General features: G+C 39.8%; 1 protein-coding gene across 1 annotated transcript; it reads left to right on the top strand.

The window, feature by feature from the left end:
• The first annotated feature begins 1713 nt into the window (after positions 1-1713).
• LOC140160739 (DNA-directed RNA polymerases I and III subunit RPAC2-like) lies at positions 1714-22501 on the top strand. The gene is made up of 5 exons (XM_072184039.1): positions 1714-1862; positions 15754-15863; positions 17217-17293; positions 20698-20777; positions 21806-22501. The coding sequence occupies exons 1-5, from the start codon at positions 1842-1844 to the stop codon at positions 21878-21880; spliced, it is 363 nt and encodes a 120-aa protein (XP_072040140.1). The 5' UTR covers positions 1714-1841; the 3' UTR covers positions 21881-22501.
• Positions 22502-23770: the final 1269 nt, after the last annotated feature.

Here is a 23770-nt window from a genome sequence, read left to right as displayed (position 1 = left end):
CCCAATATTTTGCCAGGGGATGGTCCATACAAGCATCCCCCAATGTTGACTCCTGTATGTGGGTTTCTGATCAAATTAACCTCATATTTGCCCATTTTAGCCCCAAAAGTGCAATTTTTCACGCGCTTTGCGCGCATTCATTCCACCAAGTTCATTGCACCCGTGATATTTCATCGGTTTACCTTTAAAATAGCAAATTTTTCGCGCGCTTCGCGCACATTTGTCCCATAAACTTTTTCTGTCGCCAAAAAGGTGCTGGATTCACTATACTTCAAGAACTTCCCCCCCCCCCCCGTGTCAAAAAGAAATCTACGCCACTGCTGCAAAATAACAATATTTAGGCTTAACCATGAGCAAAAACACAAGCAAGAAAGATTATTAAAAGGGCAAGAGAGTAAGAACATAAGAAGAGGATGACTGAAAGGATAGAACGCCAAGCAATAAAGCAATGAGAAAAGAAAAAACAATCTGATCTGAACTTGAGAAACTTGAGAAATGAGGGAATCGTTAATTAAAGGCATGAAAAACTGAAAAAGGCATGACCCGATTGAACCACCTGACCACGGTTGGTGGCACCCCGCCGCACCAGGGGGCAGGGTGGCACCATAAATTTGTCGGGGGGGGGGGGTAAAATAGGGAGAAAAGAGGAAAATATATGTGCTTTCAGTGTTCCCCGGCAGCTCAGTAGACCCAATTTGTTGTTTTGTCTCAATTTTGTTGTTAATTGCCAGATGAATAAATATATATATATATATATATATATTCAAAGAACAGACCTTCCAGAATAGGTAGTCGTTACTCTGAGTTTCATGCCTTTTGGGATTGAGCACTTTATTCAAAAGATAGTCTAACTTGAGTAAAATGTTATATATATATATATATATCTTTCAGACAGTCACATCTCAGTAAGACATAAGAAAGGAAATTGGAAACAGAGAAAGGCAAGCCAGGAAGGGAAGAAAGAATTTTGATTTTAAAACAGAGTTATTAGAAGTTTATCATGAAGGACAAAGAATTTTGATTTTAAAACATATTTATTGAGTTTATCATTCATCACAAAATGAAAATGAAAGAAAATAAGCCTTCGATCCATTATTTCAAGAATGGCAAAATCATTATAAAGTAGAAAAATATTATATTTATAAAAGTATTGGGTTATTTAATAAAAGAGGGGGTATTTTCAATGCACTTTGTAGAGAGAATAACAATAATGTTGAAACCAAGGGCCGAGAACCCCTTGCCAAGGGGTTCTAGAAGAAAAAGTTCTTTAGTAAAAAGAAAATGGTTCTTTGTAGAACCTTAAGCTTGAAGAACCTTTAAGGAAATATCAAGAAAGAACCCTCAAAGGGTTCGAAGTAGAACAGAAATAAAAAGATTCTTTTTTAGTATACCATCCCGGGTATACCGTATACCAAAAAGGGTTAGCACTACTTTTCACTTTTCATAACAGCTCATAACCTTGTGATGAATCCCTGAATGAATTAATTAAAAAATCCCTAGACCTATTTAAATCTTTAATGTTCTTTGTAGAACTGTTCAAGTTCTTTATAGAACCTTTTCTATCATTGATTAGTATACAGGACAAAAAAATGTTCAAGTGGCCCCCTTTAAAAAAAATTTTTCTATTAAGAGTGTAACAACCAACTTGGTTTGCAGTCATCAGAACTTTGCCAGAGAAGGGGGCGCTACAATCATCGAGTGGTCACACAGGCTTCAAATACAGGCTGACATGCTGTCTGTAGATGTTTGCAAAATTTGTCAACGTGAGAGAGTAAGCTTACAATTTGATAAGCAGTAGTACAGAAATATATCATATTTATATTTATACGAGTGAAGGTGGCATGATGAACCGTCTAGGAGTTGTAAGTATAATAGTACATCAGTGTGACTGTGCCTGACTAACTGAGTGAGCGTATTTACAATCAATTATCTATCTCATTATTGATTGTGATGATTGTCATTGACTAGCATGACTAGTACATGTACAGGGATCTATTGTAGTAATGATGATTTTTATCTTTGGGTGGCTCATCGTAATTCGTATACACTTACACTTACAGTTCCTTCCTTCCTTCCTTCCTTAAAAGTGCAAGCTCACATAAGTGAGAATAGACGCACTACGTGGTGTGCATGAGTCGGAGCAACAGCATGAAAATGATGGCAAGTGCAAAAATATATACAGTTGTGCGAGTAAAAAATAGGCTGGTGGTGAGACTACTTCAGTTGACAGTCCCTCAACATGATCTTGAAGCTGTTGAGAGATTGGTACTCCGCTGGATCCACTGGTAGGCATGTTCACAAAATTTTCAAGTAGGATATTTCACATGGAAATTATTTTGCTTAAAAAGGTGATTATTTAACTTAAAAAATGAGGGGTCAACCATGTCTGTAGGTCAACAACTAGCGAAGTTATGGGCAAATGTCTGTTTTTAAAAAACTGCACTTTTCTGCGACCATCATTGACAATGCCTTCCAATGACTTACGATACAAAAAAAAGCATGTAATGCATCATTTTTTACCACGATGATCCATTTTAAACAAAGGCGATTTTATTTTATGAAATCTAACTTTCACTGCATGCTGACTTCTGTATCAAGGATAAAGTACCAGCACTTTTTAGACTGCGTCGTCAAGTTTCTGGTGTCGAAATTTCAAATTTTGTATTTCCTATGGGGATTACACAGTTAAGCCATTGACTGTGAGCTACTGTGGTCCAAACTTTTTGGATTGAATGTCGCCCTCTATAATAAGCAATGTGGACATGTCTACCACTGGGAGATTATTCCAGTCCCGGATGGTACGTGGGAAGTAGGAGTTTGCAAACACTGAAGAGTTGGTGTGAGGCTGCATGAATCTAGATGAATGGCCTCTGGTGGATGAAGAGTGAAGGGTGAGGTAGTGATTCCATGGGATGTCAACCAGGTCGAAACGGATCTTGAACATCATGAGAAGGCGACTAACGAGGCGTCGATCCTGGAGAGAAGTCCAATTGAGATGACGGAGCATTGAGGTTACGCTGCTTGTTCTCTCGTAGTCTCCCATGACGAAGCGGGCAGAGTTCCGTTGCACCTGTTCAAGTTTCTTGTTGTTACGCTGTGTGTGTGTATCCCATGCCGATGCTGCATACTCCACAGTAGGTCTTATGAAGGTAGTGTAGGCTGCTTCCTTGACTTTCTGGCTGCAGTGGCTGATGTTACGAGACAGGAAGGCCTTGGTTGAGTTCGCCTTTTTGGTGACGGTGTCTATGTGAGTGTTGAAGCTCAGTTTGGAATCAAGATGGACGCCGAGATACTTAGCCGAGTTCACGATCTCCAGAGTGTGGCCATGGCAGCCCTCGAATTAACCCACGGCACCGACGGCATATTGCCGTGGGTGCCCACCCCCATTGCCGCAATGCCCTCAAAATATGTCCTTTACCGACGGCAGTCACTTGCCGTGCCCCAAAATGAAGTTGCCGTGGGTGCCCTAGCCGGCCAGCGCCAGCCCTATCCCTTCATTATAAAATCATTAACTGGTTAAATCCCCGCAAAATTGTGGAAAATTAAATCGAAAATCTTGAACACGATCGCTATTTTGAGCATCGTAACCCAGCTATCAATCACAGTATACACAATAGTTTGTTGTGAATTAATATTCATTACCCGTACGTAAGCTTACTATATTCAGCCAATCACATCGGCTTTTATACATTATCTGGTTGCTAGAAATCTGACATTCTGATTTCATTTTCTCGATTGGTCAGAGAAATACCTCCAACGTACTATCGACCAATCAGAAACGCTGTTAGTAACTAAGACTCCTCGACCTCGTGTTGTGAACAAAATCTGAGCGCTGGGCAAATCAATTGTTCTCTCGATTATCAAACATTGACTTCCCATTGCAAACCGATGGCGATACTCTTCCGGTCTCGTCTTATCTTGTACATGTGAGCCCATCTCTAGATATGTTTTGCACGAAATAGTTTTTATCCCGGCGAATTTTATCAATATTATTACCAAAGTTACAGCTGTTTCATCGCTGTTTCGAGTCAGTTTTTTAAGCAATCAGGTTAGTTTTAGTGTAAAGTTGAGAGTCGAATTTTACTTTGGTGTCGAATTCAGCTGTCGGTAATGCATCTATTCGCTTTTGAAAAATTGCCTTGGTGCCCTTCTCAAATTTTCAACAGTTGCCTTGATGCCCTTTTGAAATATTACAAATTGCCGTGCTGCCTTGCCTTTTCAGTGAAAATCCACGGCAATTATCAACTTGCCCTAAAAAAGTTGCCGTGCCCCTTCAGATCCTTAATTCGAGGGCTGGGCCATGGATGGAGTAGGATGCAAGAGTGGGCTTACGTTTGTTGGTCACACGTAGCACTTGGCACTTCGAGGCGTTGAAACTCATCAGCCAGTCAGATTCCCACTTCTGGAGAGCGTCGAGGTCCTGTTGAAGAGCGACTGAGTCCTCTGGGGATGCGATGTTCCGGTAGATTAGGCTATCGTCAGCGAACAGTCTTGTTGTCGAGGCAGACACACAATCTGGAAGGTCGTTGATGTAAATGACGAAGAGTAGAGGGCCCAAAACACTTCCTTATGGAACCCCGGATGTCACCTGCGCTTCAGAGCTCTTGTTACCATCAACGGCGACTACTTGGGATCGGTTGGTAAGAAAGTCCCTGATCCAGTTAAGGGTACTGCCATGGACTCCGTAGTGTTCGACTTTCTTCAAGAGGTGACGATGAGAGACCTTGTCAAACGCTTTCTCGTAATCAAGCAGAATCACATCAGTCTGGGATTTGGTGTCTAATCCTTTGGCCAGGTCATTCAATGTGATGATCAGTTGAGTCTCACAGGATCTACGCTGGCGAAATCCATGTTGTGCATCGGACAAGACTTCACAGGCACTGAGATGGCGAATTACAGCGCAGTGTACGATGTGTTCACAAAGCTTGCACAAGACTGATGTGAGGGAGATCGGCCTATAGTTGGCTGCATCGAACGACTACCCTTCTTGAAGATTGGGACGATCTGAGCTTTCTTCCACTGGGATGGAACCTTGCCTTGATTGATGGATGCTTGAAAGAGAAGAGTCACAACGGGAGATATTTCTTCTGCTGTTTCTTTTAGAAGCTTTGTTGGAATGCCATCAGGTCCAGATGCGGAAAAGGGCTTCAGTTTTCTAAGCAGCTTGATGACACCATTCCTGTCTACAGTAATGGAGTCCATGGAGGGATGTTGACTGTGTCCAAGATCAGGTACCGCAGAGCCATCATCAGTGGAGAAGACAGAGGTGAATTGGCGGTTGAGAATATTAGCCTTGGTCTTGGGATCAGAATGCAGGAAACCTCCTTCCTTCAGGGGAGCAACACCCATCTGATCACGCCTCTTTGACTTGATGAGGGCTCCAAGCCTCTTATTACGCCCGCTGCCAGGATCACTGTGAACAATATCATAGATGTACTTGTTGTATGATCTACGGCAAGTCTTCTGTGATTCTCTCTTCAGGCGTTTAAAACGAGTCCAATCACTCTCTTTGTTGGTTTGCCGAGCTTTCCGATAGGCTCGTGCCTTGCGCCTGGTGGCCCTTTTAGCGCTGGTATTAAACCAAGGTTGGTTGTTCCTGGTGGAGCTTAACTTTGAGGGCACACAGTCCTCTATGACACCTTCCAATTCCAGTTGAATAGCATTGGCTAATTCCTCCACTGGTGTAGACGTGGTATACTCAGTAGTGAATTGACAGGACCATTTCTTGATTCTATCACGGATGGTTTCAAGGTCAGCTCTCTTCCACAGCAAGATCTTGCGGCGAACAGGTTTTCTTCTGTAAGCCCGAACATGTCCATGTAGATAACATCATGGTCGCTTAGTCCTGGTAAGCCGGAGCATCTGTTGACCAGTGATGGTCTGTTGGTAACTATGACGTCGAGGATATTATCACCACGAGTGCTGGGGAAGTCAATCAGTTGCTCAAGACCAGCACGTTCGAGGACTTGGAGAAAAGACTCATTAATAGAGACTTTGTACTGATGAGAGACGATACTGCCAGTACTCCAGTCAATATCTGGGAGATTGATGTCACCAGCTATCCATATTGCAGCACCTGGGTTGGTCTGGCACAATTGACAGATGGTACGATTCAATTCATCCATGTAGTCTTGGTCATTGTTTGTTGGGCGGTACAGTGATGCGACCACAATGGATTGTTTGCCATTTAATATCTTAGCTGCAACAAAATCAGCTCCCGTCTGTATAACAATCTGGTGGCTGTTTAGACTGTTATGGATACCTAGCAAAACACCCCCGTATCCGTCCTTTCTGTCACAGCGGTACATATGATACCCAGATGGAAAGACTTCACCTTGAGTCATGCTCGGTTTGAGCCAAGTCTCACATCGATAGATTACATCAGGCTTAACTGCCTCCACCATACTCCAGAATTCTTCACGTTTTCTGTAAATGCTCTGGTAATTGATCTCCAATAAGCGGAGGTTTTGAAATGACCGATGAGTACCTTGTTTACTAGGAGATGACTTGGCCAACTGTGAGCCCGGATGGGAGGAGCTGGTAGAGCTTGATGTTGAATGGCTAGTTTGACTGCTCATAGACCCGTCGAGGATGGTGCTATCAAAGAGTCCAGAAGATAAGTTTGGTAACCCACATTTGTAGCACTCCCATGGTAGATCACAACGACTGTTATATATTTGGTTGGGTTCATGAAGAAACACACTTGAAGTCATGATGTACAATCTACTATATGTTTTATTCTACTAAGCTACAAGCATTGCATTCAGCTAGAAAGTCAGGTTCAGAGTGAGAGATGACACCTAAGCAGCTTTGCCTCTATACTGTATTTGTGCATAGCTAGCATAAAGTTCATAACTAGGACTAGGTCAATGTCCGAACTAGGTCAAGTTCTCTGTCAGGCTACTATGATTTACACACTTGTTTGTTTCTAAGATGAAGGTCTTTAGCAGAAGTTATTACATTCCTCCCTTCTAAGTTTGAAAGTACAAATTTTATATAAACCAGATGTTTCTTTTGTTCCAAAACAAAGTTGACCTTAATTTTATAATTTGGTTTCTAGGTTGGTTTGCAATTTAGCAAATAATATGGCAACTACAGATGCATTTTGAAAAACACAAAAATGAAATAACTTTCAAATAAAATTGCCTACTATAACTACTTCTAAAATTTAGCTTTTGAGATGAACAATCATTGTTAACATAATTCTTATTTTCTCACCACCAAAGTTAACAGATTTCCACTAACAGATGTCCACAATTTTATGTTAGCTTCATACTCAACTCAATTCAAATTTAGCTAATTTTATGATAAAGCATATATGATGATATACAAAGCATATTTTGTTTTAACATAATACTTTATAATCAATAGTTCCATGGTCAGAGATCATTATCCATAAAAATAGTTCCAAGATCAGTATCCATAAAAATAGTTCCAAAAGTTATAAGTCCAGGCGTTTTTGGGGGATGGCGTTCACGTAATGGATACCGGCGTTCAGAAGACGCGGATTGTTCTGGCATGATTATTGCGGGGGCGACTGTTGGCGTTGCGGGTGCGACGGTTGGCGTCATAGTGTCGGGTTACGTGGTGTTGGTACGGGTGGTACAACTGAAGAAGTTTTAGTGGGAGGCATTGAGTGAGTACCTCGGGTATTGTTATGTTACTTGCCCTTGGTATACAGGGTCGTCAAGTTGCTTTGGCCATCCATAAGCTGTATACTCCCATGCGCGAGACAACACAGGGTCACGTTGGGTAGCTGCCCCCACTTCAGCAGCTTCCACAGGCAATTCACCAACAAGCGAAACATTGAAAAGTGCTTCCTCATTGCTAGGATCACTCACATCCTGGGGTAATCGAGACAAAAAGTCCGCGTTACTGTGTGCTGATGTATTGCGATATTCAATATCGTACTGATATGCTGATAATATCAAAGCCCATCGCTGTAACCTTTGGGCTGCGAGTGTCGGTACTGCATTCTTTGGACCCAAGATTGTGAGAAGCAGTTGATGATCAGTAATCAGTGTAAATTGTCGACCATACAAGTACAGGTGAAACTTTTTCACTCCAAAAATCAGCGACAATGCTTCTTTCTGTAACTGTGCGTAATTCTTTTCACTTTTGGTAAGCGTCGCGAAGCAAAGGCTATAGGGCGTTCAGTCCCATCTTCCTTGATAGGCGATAATACGGCACCGATGCCATATTGAGATGCATCACAGGCTAATCTCAGTGGACGATTCACATCATAGTGAGTCAATACCGTGTCAGACATCAGCTTTTCCTTGGCTGCTTTGAAAGCTTGATCACATTCGGGTGTCCATTTGTAGGGAACATTGTTACACAAAAGCTTATTCAGTGGATGAATTAGCTCACTCAAGTTAGGAATAAACTTGGCATAATATTGAAGCATTCAAGGAAAGACCGCAACTGGTGTACATTTTGAGGAGTAGGTGCTTCTGCGATTCCCTGAACCTTTTCAGGTGTAGCTACGATTCCTCTGTCACTGATAATGTGACCCAGATATTTCACTTGCGTTTGCATGAAATGACACTTTGCCTGCTTTAGACGTATTCCATGTTCCTCCAATCGAGATAGTACAGCTTCCAACCGTTGTAAATGTTCCTTTTCCGACTTTCCCGAAATCAAAATATCATCAATGAAACACATGACTCCATCAAGTCCCTGTAGGATTTGTTCCATTGCGTTCTGGAATACACTAGGTGCACTGGCAACACCAAATGCTAGCCTGGTATATTGGAATAACCCTCTATGTGTATTTACAGTTAAGTATTTCTTGGAGTCGGGGTCAAGCTGCATTTGCTGATATGCTTGTGACATGTCCAGGGTAGAGAAAACTTTCCCTCCAGCGAGCGTTGCAAACATGTCCTGGGGATTAGGTAGTGGATATTTGTCCACTTCTATTTCACTATTTATTGTTACCTTATAGTCCCCACAAATCCTCAGCGATTTATCTGCTTTGGGAATTACCACAATTGGTGCTGCCCATTCAGCATGCGATACTGGCTCCAATATGCCTTCCTCCAACAAGCGATCAATCTCCTTTTCTACCGAATCGCGAAGTGAATATGGCACAGGTCGCGCTTTGTGAAACTTGGGACGAGCATTTGGCTTGACATGCAGTTTGGCTGTATGATGCTTCATGGTTCCTAATCCCGGTTGGAACACAGCTTTATGTTTGTTTAACACTTCCTGCATACTTGATCGTGATGATGGCACTGGCGTAGCATATGTCGCAAAAATCTCTTTCCAATTCAAGCGTATGACTTTGAGCCAATTTCTACCCAACACAGGTGGTTGACCAGTTACCCTAGCTACCACTAAGGGTAATTTCACTATTTTGACGATAAGTCACTGTCACTTCACCCTGACCGACAACAGGTAACCTGCCACCTCCATAGGTGGAGAAATTGCTTTCACATTTGCTCAGTTTGACATGTGGAAACTTTGCATTGAATACATCTTGCGGTATGATGGACATGGCTGCACCAGTATCAACTTCCATTGGAATAGCTTTTCCATCTATGACCACAGTCACCATTATAGGGTCTGAGCTGTTTGATCCAGGCAAATTGTGAATTCCAAGAGTGTGGAGATAGTTACAGGTTTCATGCATTTCAGTTCCATTATTATCTTCCACCTCTCCTCCATACCTTGCTCATCAACATAATTAGTTCCTGAAGTTTGTTTCTTTCTACATACTTTAGCCAAGTGTCCTACCTTTTTGCAATAGTTACACTTGTAAGTTTTATACTTGCAGACATTAGCATTGTGATGTTCACCACAGCGATAACAGGTAGTTCCTTGATAATTTGGTTTACTGTTCATACTTGTTGGCGGTTTATGCTGACTCTGGGGTTGCCATTGACCACCGTTTCGGTTGAATCGTTTAGGTGTGGAATGTACTTTATTCACATTTCCACCCTTGTGGAGCATATCTGTGTCTTTCGATGCTGCTTCTGATGCTACAGCAATGTTAATTGCTTTTGAAGATCTAAATCGTCTTCTGTCAAACATTTCCTCTGAATGTTTTTTGCACGAAGCTCACAAACAAGGCGATCACGAGGGCTTGATTTAGAAAATCTCCAAATTCGCAAGTGGTTGAAAGTCGTCTTAGCTCCGCAACATACTCTCGGATTGACTCTGTAGGTTGTTGATCCCGTTTGTAAAATTTAAAGCGTTCAGCAATTCGTAGTGGTGCTGGTGCCAAGTGATCCGTTAACAATTTAACTAATTCATCAAATGTTTTGGTAGCTGGATCTGTTGGTGCTGTCAAACTCCTAAGTAGTTTGTATACCGTTGGCCCAACAAGGCTGATGAGAGCTGCCACCTTCTTGTTATTTTCCACACCGTTCACAATAAGAAATTGCTGAAAACGTTCCATATACGATTTCCAGTCCTCCATACTACTGTCAAATTGACCCATTTGTCCTATCATGTAGCCAGCCATGGCTATGATGAACTAAGTACAGAACTATACTGGTAAATCAAGTCTTTATTAGCTGAAACTTCTTGGCACCAAACAAAACTGGTTGTCAAGTCGAAAAGTTGTAGTTAATAGGTTGAAACATCCTCGTCGCCACTGTTATATATTTGGTTGGGTTCATGAAGAAACACACTTGAAGTCATGATGTACAATCTACTATATGTTTTATTCTACTAAGCTACAAGCATTGCATTCAGCTAGAAAGTCAGGTTCAGAGTGAGAGATGACACCTAAGCAGCTTTGCCTCTATACTGTATTTGTGCATAGCTAGCATAAAGTTCATAACTAGGACTAGGTCAATGTCCGAACTAGGTCAAGTTCTCTGTCAGGCTACTATGATTTACACACTTGTTTGTTTCTAAGATGAAGGTCTTTAGCAGAAGTTATTACAACGACCAAGGGCATTGAAGACATCATCTGATAGGCCCACACATTCAGAGTGAAACCAGACCTCACATGATTCACAGAGGATGCTGGCTTTAGCCCCTCTGTAGGAAGTACAGGCCTTATTGCAGGCCGCGACAAATTTTATTTTTTAACTTGCCCGATCGGGCAGGCAATATCCAAAAATTGGTTGCCCGAAATTGCCCGAAATTAACCCATAACACATACCGTACTCATCATGCGGTGCAGTGCATAGTACCGTAAGTGTGCCGAATTTGGCAGTTTCATTCTTACGGAAATCCAATACTTTTCTCAGTTAAGTTGATAAATAAATGAGTATTCATGAAATGCATAAAAATGAACATTTCATTCAATTATTTCACTGTTTGTTTCTTACATGTGGAAAATAATGTGTATTTTATGTGAAATTTTGTCAGTAAAGTCACGGCGATTTACGTATTTCGCCAACCACTAGTACATCTCAATCTCAATCATATGCAAATACATGGCCAGCTGACGTCATTGACGTCATGATATTTGCACGAAACAGGTTCTATAATTGGCCAAACTTCCAATACATCATGAACGGCATGATGTTCATTAGTATATTAGGTATCACAGGGAAACCTCAGTTAACACATTTGTTAGTCAGTCAAAATGGCCTAAACCGGCAATACAAATTTACATTGAAATTAAAAGAAGCTTTTAAGAAGGAAACCTTCATAAATATGTTGTCTATACTTCACTTGACCCAAATATATGATTTTTTTTTGGTGATGAGAGACTCGCACATGGAATTTCAGAGAGATTTTGATAGCAGTTCCATTAAAAAAGGTGCTATCGTCATGAGACTAAGATCTAGAAACACCCCGTAATGCTGTTTTTGGGAATTTTGCTAGCAGAATCTTTTTGATGAAAGTCAATCTTTGACAAGATGTAACTTTGCTACGGAAAGTGCTATGACAAAAGGTTTTCAGTGTTGGCTTTCTTTACTCAAGGGCTTTAATTTGATATATAAAATGATGCAGTTTGATGGCAAATTTGAATTCACCTGGTATACCTACATATATATACATGTATATGTCTGCAAGTCTGGTGTGGGATACGAGTGCCTAGCGAAATTTGAGTTCCATTTCAAGAAGTTTTCTACTTTGTTTTGACGTTTTTTTACTTCTGTGAACACGCCAAGTTGGACAGAAATACTCCATTTTAAATCATCAAGCTTTAATTGGTTTAAATTTAGACTTGCCCGATCGGGCACAGCTCTTCAGAGTTTAATTGGCCGACAAAAAATGTGATTGCCCCGGGCTATCGGACAGGCGATTTGTCGCAGCCTGCCTTATTGCATTCCCCGCAAGGATATTTGGGTAAGCGGGGACCTGGATTTGGTTCCACATCTGGGAGAGAGTAGGCTTACGCCTTTAAGTACCCCATATCTTTCCAATGTCTGTCTAGATGTGATTTGAAGGAGTTTGTTGTCTTGACATTCACTACGTATGCTGGCAAGGAGTTCCACTGATTGACAACTCTCTGTGAGAAGAAATCTTGTCTGCTCCTGAGCGCTTTGTGTAGCCTTGGTTTGAACAGCTTCTGACTGTGTCCTCTTGTGTCTGTGGTTGCTAGCTTGAAGAATCTGTCTTGGTCCACTCTCTCAAGATGATTCAAGATCTTGAATGTTTCGATTAAGTCGCCTCTTACTCTTCTTTGCTCCAAGGTATAAAGCTTCAGCTTTTGTAGCCTTTCCTCGTAGGTTATGTCTATTATATCTGGGACCAACTTAGTAGCTCTCCTCTGGACTTTTTCCAGAGTGGTGATGTCTTTCTTTAATCCAGGATTGCTCGAGAACTCTAGCCAAGAATTTGCTCACCGATAGCTTCACATTCTAGGCTAGAGACCTTTGCATTCAAAATCTAGTCGGATTCGCTGAAGCATGATCAAACCGTGTAAAGCAATGGAAGGTCAGAAGTAAACACAGCCGATCACGACAGGCCATTGCATCAAAAATGTTGCTAAAATTACACTTCAGCAAAATTTTAGACTGTCCAAAATACGCAAATCTTGCTCAAAAGATACAGTTGATTCATCGAAATAACTTTCATTCAAATGTCAACATTAACAGAATAAATAACCTCCGGTGTAAAAAATTGCACCGCTGTCCGACCGAAAAACCATAGTAAAGTACTCTAGCATCGAAAGTGTAACTATCGTGTGCAAATTCAAAACTAGAGTTCTCGAGCAAATCCAGGACTCCAAGCTTGAACACAGTATTCCAGGTGTGGTCTGATGTAAGCTTTGTAAAGGATGGTGAAGCTGTCTCTGTTAATGAACTTGAATGTGCGTTTGATAACCCGCAGACAATTCATGGCCTTCTGGGCAGCTTTAGTACATTGAACGCTCGACTTGCAGTCGCTAGTCAGATAAACACCCAGGTCTTTCTCTTCCTGTATGGTTTCAAGCGTAACACCATCCATTACGTAGTCAACTTCTGGGTTGGTGTTTCCAAAATGCATAGTTTTGCATTTCCCTGCATTGAAACTAAGGAGCCATTTTGAGGACCATTTCTGGAGCTTATCTATGTCACTTTGGAGCTTATCTGCACTCTTCGGGGTTTCAACAGTGGTGAAGATCTTGGTGTCATCAGCAAACATTTGTATACTGGAGTTCACATGTTTCGGCAAGTCGTTGATGTACAAAATGAACAGCAGCGGTCCCATCTTCTTTCTCCAGTTGTGCTACTCCAACTTTCACTTTCTGATTCTGCCTTACATAACTGTAAAAGGCTTTTGGCTTGGTTTTAAACTCCTTCATAAGTCTTTGCTCATACTTCGCTTGCGCTTCCCTCACAATCTTTCTTGTAGCATTGTTCTGTTTCTTGTATATTCTTCATAGTCTTTATACTGCTTTGATTTTCTGTATCTCTTATACAGATTATACTTTTTCTTCACAGACTTTTTCACCTTGGAGCTCAGCCATGGCGGTTTGTATCTCTTCTTGGTCTTTTTCTGTGGTATATGCTTCTTTGGTTGTACACACTCTTAAACAGTTGCCATGATTCGTTGCTGTTGAGATCTTTCATCTCCTCTTCCCATTTGATGCTTTTCAGATCATGTTTTATATTCTCGTAATCTCCTTTGTTGTAGTTCAACTTGTCTCCTGGTAGCTCATCTCTGGTAGAGATTTCGTCATTGCATACATAAGTCCATGACAAACCCACATGGTCGCTTTTACCTAGTGGTGCCATATCTTCCAGGTTTTCCACCATGAATTCTTCATTTGTGAAGATGAGATCTAGTGTTGATGGCTTTTGCCCTCTCTGTATCTGGTTGGTATTTCCACATGCTGAACCAAGTACATGTCGTTTACCATGTCAAAGAAGATGCTGGCTAGGTGGGTGTCGGCAGCTCTGACTTGTCCATCCTTCCAATTTATTTCGGGAAAGTTAAAGTCGCCAAACAGGAGGATGTGACTGTACTTAACCTCTTCAATCTTCTTTAGCTGTTTAAGGAACAGCTCGTTGTTATCATCACTACTATTTGGACTGCGGTAGCAAACTCCAACAAGAAGACTGTCTTTGTTGTTGACTTTTATTTCACACCAAACTGAGCTCTCGAACTTGGAGTCATTTAATGGTTGACAGGCTGTAGCTTGCATTGAGTCATGCACATACATAAGTACTCCTCCTCCACCAGCGGATACTTTGTCATTTCTGAAAAGTGTGTAGTTGTCAAGGTTAACTTCGCCATCTAGAACTGAGCTGTCGCACCATAATCTTAGGCTTCAACTCATCAATTGTCTCTTGGAACTCTCCCCGTTTGTTCATGATACAACCTGCGTTGGTGTGGTAACAGTTGATGAAAAACTTGGGTGGAGTTTTACTTGAATTGCAATCTTCATGCTGTTTTACATTCAAATCATTGTCTATACTTGTTTTAGCACTATTTTTTGCAGTTTCCTTTCGGTGCATGTTTATGGGTGCAGAAACGGTGACACTGTGTTTAACATCTCTTGATGCTTGGTTTCCCCTTCTTGCGTGTTGTCTTCCTGACACAGGCTGGGGTGTTTCCCGACTATCAGCTACGGTAGCAAATGACATACATGTAGAAAATACATGTCACCCAATGCACCACGCAATTGAATAGCAGACCGGCACTGCACAGTACCTGCTTTGGCTGGTTTACCAGTTGTAACTTGTTACTTGTAAGTTGTACTCGTCTATGTAATCGGCAATCGGAGCCTACAAAACGTGTCGCATATATCATGACATCAGGCATTGACGCACATTTTAGGGTACAATCAGTCATACCTAGAAAGGATAAAATTCAAATTGAGAAAATATTCTAGACTATATGACTTGTTGCTATCATCTGCCTATCTTACTAGTATCTGACTGTAATTTTATCATTTTAAATTTTAAATTGTTTTTAATCTCTGTTTAAGAATCTTGTACTTTTTGCTGCAGGGCCTCCTTGGAAATCAGTGTATTAACATTGAAGGGGCTACCCTGCCTAAAGAAAAAATAAATAAAATCACTATATTAATATTGACCACCTGTTTGACCTCTCCATAAATTCATACATAGCTCACCTGTTTTTTCATAATATTTTGTGGTGAAAATGATTACAAATGTGTTTTTTTACAAATATCAATTGTTTTTATATCTAAACAATGCGAGTATTGAATCAAGTAAATTTTCCTCCAAATTTGTCTGAGAATTTCATGATTTGATGGCAAAACACTAAAAAAAGGAAATAAAAAATGAATTTGCTGCTTCAGGTGACATTGAGGCGCTAAGAAAACGAACATGTGCGGCGGCTTTGAGACATATTTTTTTAGCCTTATTAATTATGTTTTCTATTGTTATCTTCCAGTCTCAGTCATCAGCTAATGAGGATGCTGCGGACAGTACCTGTCTTACTTTTGTTTTACATGGAGAAGACCACACACTAGGAAATGCACTCAGATATGTCATTATGAAAAAGTAAGTGATTTTTATCATTTTAAGCTTGCATTAAAATAAGTAAATGAAGCCTGTAAAATAAATATTACCCCTAATCCAAACAAGTCTCAATAAAGCTCACTATTAAAACCACTCTGTGTGCATGCATTCCATGTGACTTGATGACACAATCAGCCCAAGTCATACCCAGGGAATAGCTGCCTGGGGAAGCCTAACCTTGGTACATGTAGCTACAGGTCGGTGATTGTGTGCGTGGCATGCGAGGGGTCCCGGGTTCGAATCCCGTGGGTACCAAGTGACTTCTTTCTTCACCTTTTCTCCTTTTTCGTTTCTTAATTCTTTCCCTTCCGATAGCAAAAAAACCACGGGTAGGGTTAGGAGAGATGAGGCCAATTTGTCAGATATATCTACATGTAGTTAAATTTCCAAGTGTTAGGGAGAGAATGTTTTCCTTGAGAAGTCAAAAATTTTGCAGGAAAGAGCTTCCCAGATTCCCCTTTTGGTTTGTAATAACTATAATCTTCAAATGGACATTAATGGACAAGATTTGACAATTTAATTGGCCATCTTTTGACTGATTGTTTCTGATTAATTAAATGTTGTGAATTGAAAAAAAAAGAAAATAAATCTCCTGGTTCTGTTCAAATGACTGGAAACCAGAGCTGCCTGAATTTCAGTATGTTGTTCTGACTTTACTGAAGAATAAATACTGATAAAAATACTGAAGAATACCAAAAATACCAAAGAATACTTAACAGTGCTGTAAGGTGCAAAAACTGATTGAGGAGCCAATGGCTCCTAACTTTATAAATTTAGGCGCCCAAATTTCGCTCCCAGGTAAAAAATCTGAGGTGCCAACGTAAACTGAACAGCCACGTGTGTTGAATGTTCATAGCTGCTGTACTCTGATCTACATATTCCCATTGAACGCTACATACGCAGCATGTACAGTGCAGGCCTACATGTATGTTTTCCAGGAAGTCCCCATAGAGACATGATTATGCATATTCATAGCATACATTCGTACCACTCTTGAATGCTACATTACATACATGTTTTGTTTTTGGCGATTAAAAGCTTCAGCAGTTGGTCGCCATTGGCGCCAGGGATTGAATATTTAGTCGCCATCGGCAAAAATCGCCAATGCGCCTAAAATGGTCGCACCGTACAGCACTGATACTTAATGTACATGAAAGAGTGGAAATATTGATTTCATTTGGTATAAATACTGATTTTAAGTCTGGAGAATACTAAAACGTGTTTTGGAATGTTGGTAGCTATGGAAAACACTCAGTGGAAAACACAAGACTTGTACAAGAGATCTGAATTTGGCAAAGAATTTGTGATTAATGATCTTATTTCTTTATTTTTCAGCCCAGAAGTTCAGTTTTGTGGATATAGCATTCCCCATCCAACAGAAAACAAAGTTAATCTAAGAATACAGACAAAAGGTGAGTCTTTCATGTGATAATTACTGGTAAATTATTTTCTTTTTGTGGTGGAAATTATTAACTGTTTCGTACAAGCAAATTAATTTCACTTATTGTGGAATGTTAGTGACTCATTCGAGTACCTATTCTTCAATAATGATGGGTGCTACGTTATCCACAAATCGATTCAAGTAATAGGGGAGTTGATCCCAAGTTACATGACCCGATAAGCTTCTTGTAGGCAGTTAGGACTTATATATATATCACAACGAGGAAATGTTGAAATTGTAAGTTAGAGATATCGGTAGCAATTATAGACCCATACTATTTCTTCACTTTACTGACTGGTGGTCTGCATGCTTACAATGTTTAGGGGGGAGGTTTGTCTCACAACCCTGAGTGCATGTGAAAGCCTGCATGCTGGGATTTTTACAGGCTTTTTTTAGTTGTTAGAAAAAAAGGACAAAATAACCACAAAGCATAGCACATAGCTTTTTGGCAAAATATTTGAGAGACTAACTTTTTTTTTTTGCTTTACTAATATACTGTAGGAATTTCAATTGAATGAACACAGATTTCAACAGCTGTACTTGATCCAACCGCGATCATATATCGCATATTTCAAACTACAACACGAACGTACGACCTTGGATACAATGGTAACCAGTCACAACTGAGTCATCATGGTTCGCTTCATTTCCGTGTTACGCATGCATAGTCGCACGCGCTGGTGAACATCGCGTAGTGTATGCGAAAAATCGGCATGCTATGTCAGGTTGTGTTCATTCAATTGAAATTTCTACTGTAATCTATTTGATTGATTGATTGATTGATTGATTGATAGTTTCTCACCCATGTAGTAAACGAACCTGAACTGGAAACAGTGTTTTCATGTTGAAATTATTGATTTTAGGACCTGTTGAGTTTCTTGTCCTCATGTAAAATGCTTTACAATGTTCCTTGATTTATTCTGCCTCCGCAGGAGGTAGTTTGCTTTGAAATTGACACCTAAAATGCCGCACATTGCGCAGCATGTAGGCCGATTGTACAAATTTATATTCTGACAAGTACTCTAATTTCCGCCCAATATTGAGAGCCCAATATATACCCCCCACCTCTCTGCGCCATACATAAATTCGCCTATCGCCATTTCCGAATGTTCAAAAAGGTAATCACGCTTCCTCAGCATGTGCAATAAATTAGCATTAAAATTAATCTTATTCTATAGGGATTCTAGAAACACCAAGCACGTGGCGCCAATGGCGTGGGTCTATCAAGTTCATGATGAATTATGTATTAGAATATTTTCAAACTCATATGTTGTATAATTGAAGACCGAATTAAAAAAGACTAGCTTGCGTATGCCGTCCTGTCAACCAGACCAAAAATGCCATACTGCGCAGGTCAGCAACCAATCACGGCGCGCCTTTGTCATGACGTCAGACGCAAACTAGTCTTTTTTAATTCGATCTTTAATTATAAGTTGTAGCCTCAGCGCTCATCAGCACAGATTTATCGTAGAAGACAAGTTGGAAAACCGTTATGCTGTGGCAATGGGAATACACATCAAACAAGGTTTAATTTCATGATTACATGAAACCTGATTATCAATGCAAAAACTTTGGCTGGAGAAGTTGAAGCTGACGTTCATGGCGACAGTTTGGATGTGATAATTTGACATCATGGATTGTTTTGTGCAAAATTGGAGGTATTTTTGTGCCGCGGCGAGTCAGCAGACCGACTGGCATGCAGGGCTAGCTCGACTAGGCTACAATCATGATCATGATGCATTTGAACTGCAATGTATGGTATGATACGCCTAGCCGCGCCTATGGCCGTCTTCATTGCTGTTCAAATACAAATTTTATTGCGTTGATATAATTCGTAATAATTCGTTTTAAAGTATTTGCTTCCCCAATTCCCATGCGTGGTTGGTCATGTTGGTGGTATGTATGTCAGTTTGTTACATTCTACTGAGTACTGTTGCAATATTTTTGCATGCATAGGGCCTACCCATGACCATTTCAAGACTATGACTGAGAAATTTGCTTTTTGTTTGTTAAGATAAAACTAAAAATAAAATGCAAGAATCATCTTTCCCCACACAATACTTCTTACAAACAAGGTGTTGATATTGGCCCTTTCGATGCAAGACAAAGCACAAATGAAGGAAACAAAACAAAACAATAATGTTTTTTGATTTTTTATTCAATTACACATACAAAAAAGTAATGGCCTATGAAAAGACCCCCCCCCCTAAATATAATAATATTAATATTATTTTAGTCCTGAATAGAAAATATAATAAACAAGCATAAAAGAATCTGATACGAAAATTTGTTACTCTGAAACGTTACAATCGTAATTTTCAGTCAAACAATCCACGAGAAATGACTCTTGATACAACTTAGGCCTATATTTAAAAAACAGAAACGGCTGCCTGCATCTGGAACTCTTCATATCTGAAAGTTTGAAGGTCTTATTTCATACATCAGAATTATCTGAAATTGCAAGATGGCTTTAGGTGACCGTGGCCCTATTGGCTAATGCACAAATTTAGATTTTCTTTCTATTTAAATAATATGTTAAAGCTTATGCCCTGTAGATTACATTCGGTTCTTGAGATATGGCCTGTCAAAATGGCGCGAAACCAAAACAAAAAAATTGGCAACAACTTTCTTTTTATTTTCTATATTTTTGACAAGTCCAGTTGCCAGATGATTTTCTAATTACATGCATGAATTATGCAAAGTAAAGATTTCAGATACAATTAAAAGAGCTATGGTACTGAGGCACGGTACATGGGTAGAACACACACTATACTACAAAATTACGGTTGCGTTTTGGCAAATTTCAATTTGCATAATTAATTAGGGCCACTTATTAGAAAAGTTGATTAGGGCCCTAATTAATTATGCAAATGGAAATTTGCCAAAGGCATCCATGGGTTTTATATCTTATTTTGTAGCCGATCTGAACATTTTACTTTGTATAATTCTTGCATATATAATTAGAAAATAAGGCCTACCTGACAACATTGCATAACAAAAATAAAAGAAATTTGTTGCCAACTTCTTGGTTTCGCGCCATTTTGACAGGCCATATTTTGGTAACCGAATATCCGATTAAAATAAAATTTTCAGTCTTGTAATCAGGAGAGAATGGACTCACATATTTCAATCAGACAAAATCTATATCCAATAGCGCTACCTTAAAGCTAGCATTATAAGTGTCTCCTTAATAACAAAAGGTGCCCACTGGTATCTTGGAGGCATTATCTTTTTTAAAGACATTTCTTGTTTTTATGTTGGTTTTAATATCTCTCACAGATTGTCTATACTGGCAATTGAGACTTTCTTTATTCATGTTAGAAGGTAATATTTTGGACATAAAAACAAAATAATGTGTTTGTTTCTGTTTCATAGGTAGCCCAGCAACAGATGTATTTAATAAAGGCTTAACGGATCTCAACAATGTATGTCAGCATGTTTTATCAACATTTGAAGTAAGTGAAACCTACAGCTCAGATTTAGGTGAAGCTACAGTTAAGAATTGTAACATCTATTATACAGGAAAGTGAGGAAACACAATCATTATTTATAGTGCGCTACGCTTTGCACAGGCACAATGTCTAGACCTTGATCCACAAGCCTCAGCACACTTTACAGGTTGTCACTGACCACTACGGCCCCATATAATTCCATAAACCATTAAACATCAAAACAGGGACTTGCAGCTAAGGAGCGCACACCCTAGACATTGCACAATCATGACCTACGCAGCCAGGATCAGTTGTCCGGAGTTTCCTACGGGTTACAACAAGACAATTAGCAATAAGTTCCTTGTCCACAGGAATTACATGCTAACTCAATTTATACATGAGAGCGTACTAAACCAGCGCCGGGTTTCGAAATAGTCTAAACACCTTATCGATTGAGCTGACTTGACTGCTATAACTGGGTTAGAGTGATGTGATGCAGGGGTCCAGGAACCTAGATTTTTGAAAAACTTTGAATCTTCTAGTTATATCACATGGTTTTGAATGTGTTAAAGTGCTCTATAGAAAACTGTTGATCAGACCATACTTAAATGGTGGTTCCAGTAAAAATGTAGTTGAATCTATAAATTAATTCTTGCAAAGAATTTTGTAAAGAAAAAGGTGGTGTGAATCAACGTTAATTGTAAATTCAATTAATAAAGTAGATCCTTCATGAGAATAAATGAGATTATTGTTGCACCCTGATACTGTTCTTCAGTTATAGTGTAAATGATATACACTAAGCCAAAAAAGAAACTTATAATTTTTCACAAGGTTGTATCTTAAAATCCTGTCCATGAAAATTAACCAAAATTACACACAGGATTGCCTCAATACTCTACTCTAAACACATGTCAGTAACCAAGCAATTGTCCAACTGACACAATAGCAAAATGGAGGATATGCTAGTATAAGGTTACAGGGTACATACACATTACACAAGAATTCATTGGACACAAGAATCCATAAAAAATTTGTTTTTTTCTTTTCAACAGAGAAGCGTCAGGAGATACAAGGAGCATCAGCTGACAGCAGTAGACCAAGAAGAAGATATGGATGTGTCATTATGAAGGACTGTTATAAATAATTAAAGACTTGAGTATTTAGTACAGCAGATGGAAGAATTTTATTTCGATACTTGTTTGTCAACCATGGACAATTTGATTTGAGTGATCACAAGGCTGATGAAAGCTTTGTGACAAGCTAGACAAGCTAGGATACCACTAAACCACTCTTTAAGGAGGGTGTTATATGACTATCAGAGTGAAAGAAGATTTAAAGGAAAGAAAGAAGGGAAAATGTGAAACCAAAACAGCAATTCAAAGAATATTCCCCATTTTCAGTGTTAAGCTGAATGTAGTAACAATTTTGCATCATAAATAAATAAATAAATTTTGGATTTATAAAGCGCCTTTCTCCAGATCTTAGAGGACTCAAAGCGCTGTAATTTCGCTGCAATGGTGAATCATCACAATCAGATCGCATCAACTAGGTTGCTGCCGAACGGCGCACACCTATCCGCATTTAGATTGTAACATCCACCAATTATCTGTGCAGCTCCCCAAATTCCATTGGGTGAAGGAAGTTTTTGATAACCAAACAACTAATCACCGATTTTTGCGATACAGGAGGAAACCGGAGATCCCGGAGAAAACCTGCGAGAACGAGCATGGAATCGGGATAAACCAAGTGCGCATGAGTCCTTGGGCAAGCGTCGGGCTTGAACCCGGGACCTCAGTGGTGCAAAGCGAGGAACTACACGCTGCGCTTAACTCGCCTCATGATAAATAACTTTTAATTAGCTGCATTATGGGGCACTTTGTGATCTACAGCCTCATCCTCCAATTCACGACAAAAAAGTAGAGATGTTTATATCATCAAAACTTACATGTAGGACTACATAATGTGTGTGTGCATAACCTTCTTGCAGATTGGGTGATTTGACAAAGACACCATTCAATTTGTATTTACTTAGAGAATATGCACCGGCATCCACTGCGATAAAAATATTGGACCTGCATGTCGTCTATCACACTGTAGAGGATAGTAGAAACAAAAATTCCTATCATTTTGTTTTTACTATCCTCTACCGTGTGATAGACGACAGATAGGTCCAATATTTTTATTGTAGTGGATAATTGAAAACAGTGGTTATTTATACAATAAAGGACATAGGGCTACTGATTTGAATGATAAATCAGCACAACACTTATTTTGCTTGATTGTGTCACATTTTGAAAAGTTACTGGTCCAACAACTGCAAAGTCACTGTCCCATACTGAGATTACTTATCTTAACCCTTAATGGCCCAAGGGTGGTTTGGTTGGAGGTGCCCTACGTGTTACCAACCCTGCTGAAGTGGAGGCACCCATGCAATAATATTGTATTACTGGTACCAGTGTTGTTGTGTGTAGATGATCTGGTATTTTGAAATTCTACCCTGGAAAGCAAAGTTGGCATGCAGCACCCACTTCTTGGAAGTTCTGTCAACCAAGTTTCATATTTCCTAATGCTCCTGCACTACAGTAGAAATTTCAATTGAATAAACACAGCCTGACATAGAGGGACAATCGTGTGCGATTGTGCATGCATAAAGCGGAAGTGAATCCAACTATGCCAACTCACTTGTGATTGGTTAGTATTGTATTCCAGGTTGTGCGTTCGCGTTTGAAATACACAATATATTATCGCGATTAGATTATATACAGCTGTTGAAAGCTGTGTTCATTCAATTGAAATTCCTACTGTAGATTCATAACCTTCGCTCTTATGTGCATCCCAATATTGCTCTTTAGTTGATACACATACATACACACAGAGGTTAGTGATATCCATCCGATACTATGACTTCCATGGAATGGAACAGTTAACCTTGCGCAACAAACATGGCATGATTTCCCACTGCTGTAATTGGTTGTTTGAGGCAAGCCTGTACAATTTTTGAAGGGCAAAATGGAAGT

The sequence above is a fragment of the Amphiura filiformis genome, chromosome 9, assembly GCF_039555335.1.
Source record: "Amphiura filiformis chromosome 9, Afil_fr2py, whole genome shotgun sequence".
NCBI classification, from domain to species: domain Eukaryota; kingdom Metazoa; phylum Echinodermata; class Ophiuroidea; order Amphilepidida; family Amphiuridae; genus Amphiura; species Amphiura filiformis.
The sequence above is the reverse complement of the archived record's forward strand: the minus strand, read 5'-3'. Positions and strand labels throughout refer to the sequence as shown.

What these genes read in the sequence shown, in the direction of transcription:
- LOC140160739 (XM_072184039.1), top strand. Translation starts at nt 1,842, where the DNA reads ATGATGAACCGTCTAGGAGTT. An exon ending in AGATATGTCATTATGAAAAA is followed by an intron (nt 15,864 to 17,216) that starts GTAAGTGATTTT and finishes TTTATTTTTCAG; the next exon opens with CCCAGAAGTTCAGTTTTGTG. An exon ending in TCTAAGAATACAGACAAAAG is followed by an intron (nt 17,294 to 20,697) that starts GTGAGTCTTTCA and finishes TCTGTTTCATAG; the next exon opens with GTAGCCCAGCAACAGATGTA.